Source organism: Oncorhynchus nerka, linkage group LG11 (assembly GCF_034236695.1).
Source record: "Oncorhynchus nerka isolate Pitt River linkage group LG11, Oner_Uvic_2.0, whole genome shotgun sequence".
In the NCBI taxonomy this organism is placed as follows: Eukaryota; Metazoa; Chordata; class Actinopteri; order Salmoniformes; family Salmonidae; genus Oncorhynchus; species Oncorhynchus nerka.
In genome coordinates this window covers 13,038,921-13,041,420 of record NC_088406.1, presented here as the reverse complement: position 1 = coordinate 13,041,420, position 2,500 = coordinate 13,038,921, and the positions used below count along the sequence as shown (strand labels likewise).

The 2,500-nt window shown below is 41.6% G+C and overlaps 1 protein-coding gene across 1 annotated transcript in view; it reads right to left on the bottom strand.

The window, feature by feature from the left end:
- Positions 1–2,500, bottom strand: part of lekr1 (Leucine-, glutamate- and lysine-rich protein 1) — a 171,804-nt gene that overhangs the window by 13,463 nt on the left and 155,841 nt on the right. Inside the window, exon 9 of the mRNA XM_065024974.1 lies at positions 327–402. Coding sequence (XP_064881046.1) covers positions 327–402 — 76 coding nt within the window. The remainder of the gene's footprint in view (positions 1–326; positions 403–2,500) is intronic.

Below are 2,500 nucleotides of genomic sequence, written 5' to 3'. Positions count from 1 at the left end.
TACTGCCGTGCTGAGGCTGAAACCTCACTAACCCCCCCCACCACCAAATCTGGCGTAGGGGATAAGACCAATAAAACTAACACAACACACATTTCAGCCGTGGGGGTGTGTCGTGTCTTCACTGCACAGGGCTTGGTGTGAGAGACACTGGACTGGTGGCCTGTCATCATAATAATATCACCACCTCCTCTGACTGGATTACAATGTTTTTCTGCCTTTCTTTAAAACATGGGACTTTGTATCTGCTGAGGCAATTCTGTGGTGCTGAAGGAAAGGAGTAAGTCCAGGAGATGAAGTTATCCTAGACGATAGGAACCACTGTGTACCTTGAAGGGCAGCTCCTGTCTGTAGTCATCCTCCATCTTGGTCAAGGCTTTACGATGGGACTCCATCATCCTCTCACTGTCAACATCAATAAAACAGACATACAACATTAATACGACATTCATACAAATCGATACGTCAATACAACGTCGATACAACGTCGATACAACATCGATACAACATCGATACAACATCGATACCTCATCGATACAACATCGATACAACATCGATACAACATTGATACCTCATCAATACAACATGGATACAACATCGAAACAACGTCGAAACAACATCGATACAACGTCGATACAACATCGATACAACATTGATACAACATTGATACCTCATCAATACAACATTGATACAACATTAATACGTTGATACGACATGGATACAACGTTAATACAACATTAATACAACAATATCAAATCTCACATTGAAAACACACAGTGAGTCAACACAACATAACTCCCTGTCTAGTAAACATGACATCACCACGCATTGATTGTTACTAGTTGGACGTATTAAACACTACACTTTCCTCAACAACATAACAGAACTACTATATACTGAACTAAATTATAAACACAACATGTAAAGTGTTGGTCCCATGTTTCATGAGCTGGAATAAAAGATCCCAGAAATGTTTCATATGGACAAAAAGCTTATTTCTTACACATTTTGTGAACAAATGTCAAGATAATCCATCCACCTGACAGGTGCGGCATATCAAGAAACTGATTAAACAGCATGATCATTACACAGGTGCACCTTGTGTTTTAGAGAATTTGGCAGTACTTCCAACCCACCTCACAACCACAGACCACGTGATACCGTGCAAGGCCAGGCCCTAGATATCCTGCTTCTTCACCTAAGGGATGGTCTGAGACCAGCCACCTAGACAGCTGATGAAACTTTGGGTTTGCACAACCGAAGAATATCTGCACAAACTGTCAAAAACCGTCTCAGTGAAACTCATCTGCGTGCTTGTCATCCTCAGAGTGCCTCATGGCGGGGTTATGGTATGGGCAGGCATAAGCTACGGACAACAAACACAATTGCATTTTATTGATGGCAATTTGAATGCACAGAGATACCGTGAGGAAATTCTGAGACCCATTGTCGTGCCATTCAACCACCATCCTCACCTCATGTTTCAGCATGATAATGCACGGCCCCAAGGATCTGTACACAATTCCTGGAAGCTGAAAATGTCCCAGTTCTTCCATGGCCTGTATACTCACCAGACATGAGCAGGTTTGCGATGTCCCAGTTCTTCCATGGCCTGTATACTCACCAGACATGAGCAGGTTTGCGATGGTCTTGATCTATGTGTACGACAGCGTGTTCCAGTTCCCACCAATATCCAGCTACTTCACACAGCCATTGAAAAGGAGTGGGACAACATTCCACAGGCCACAATCAACAGCCTGATCAACTCTATGTGAAGGAGATGTGTCGCGCCGCATGATTCATCACGTGATGTATTGTTGTCTCTACCTTCTGGCCCTTTGTGCTGTTGTCTGTGCCCAATAATGTTTGTACCATGTTGTGCTGCTGCCATGTTGTGTTGCTACCATGTTGTTGTCATGTTGTGGCGACCATGCTGTGTTGTCATGTGTTGCTGCCTTGCTATGTTGTTGTCTTAGGTCTCTCTTTATGTAGTGTTGTGGTGTCTCTCTTGTCGTGATGTGTATTTTGTCCTATATTTTTATTATATTTTTTATTTTAATCCTGGACCCTGTCCCCACAGGAGGCCTTTTTGCATTCTGGTAGGCCGTCATTGTAAATAAAATATGTTTCTTAACTGAGCTGCCTGGTTAAATAAAAAATAAATACAAAACTAAAAATAATAACTTGTTTTCTGATCCACACCCCTACTTTTTGAATAAGGTATCTGTGACAAACAGATGCATATCTGTATTCCCAGTCATGTGAAATCCATAGATTAGGGCCTAATGAATTGTTTTCAATTGACTGATTTCCTTATATGAACTGCAACTCAGTAAAATCTTTGAAATTGTTGCATGTTGCGTTTACATTTTTGTTCAGCGTAGATTAAACTGTCAAAAAATATCAGATGTTTATATTCATGACTGGTTTGAGGTCATAGAGACAGACTGTCATCCATCTGGTAGGAACAACTAAAATGGTGGATTGTTTGCCCAAGGGGACA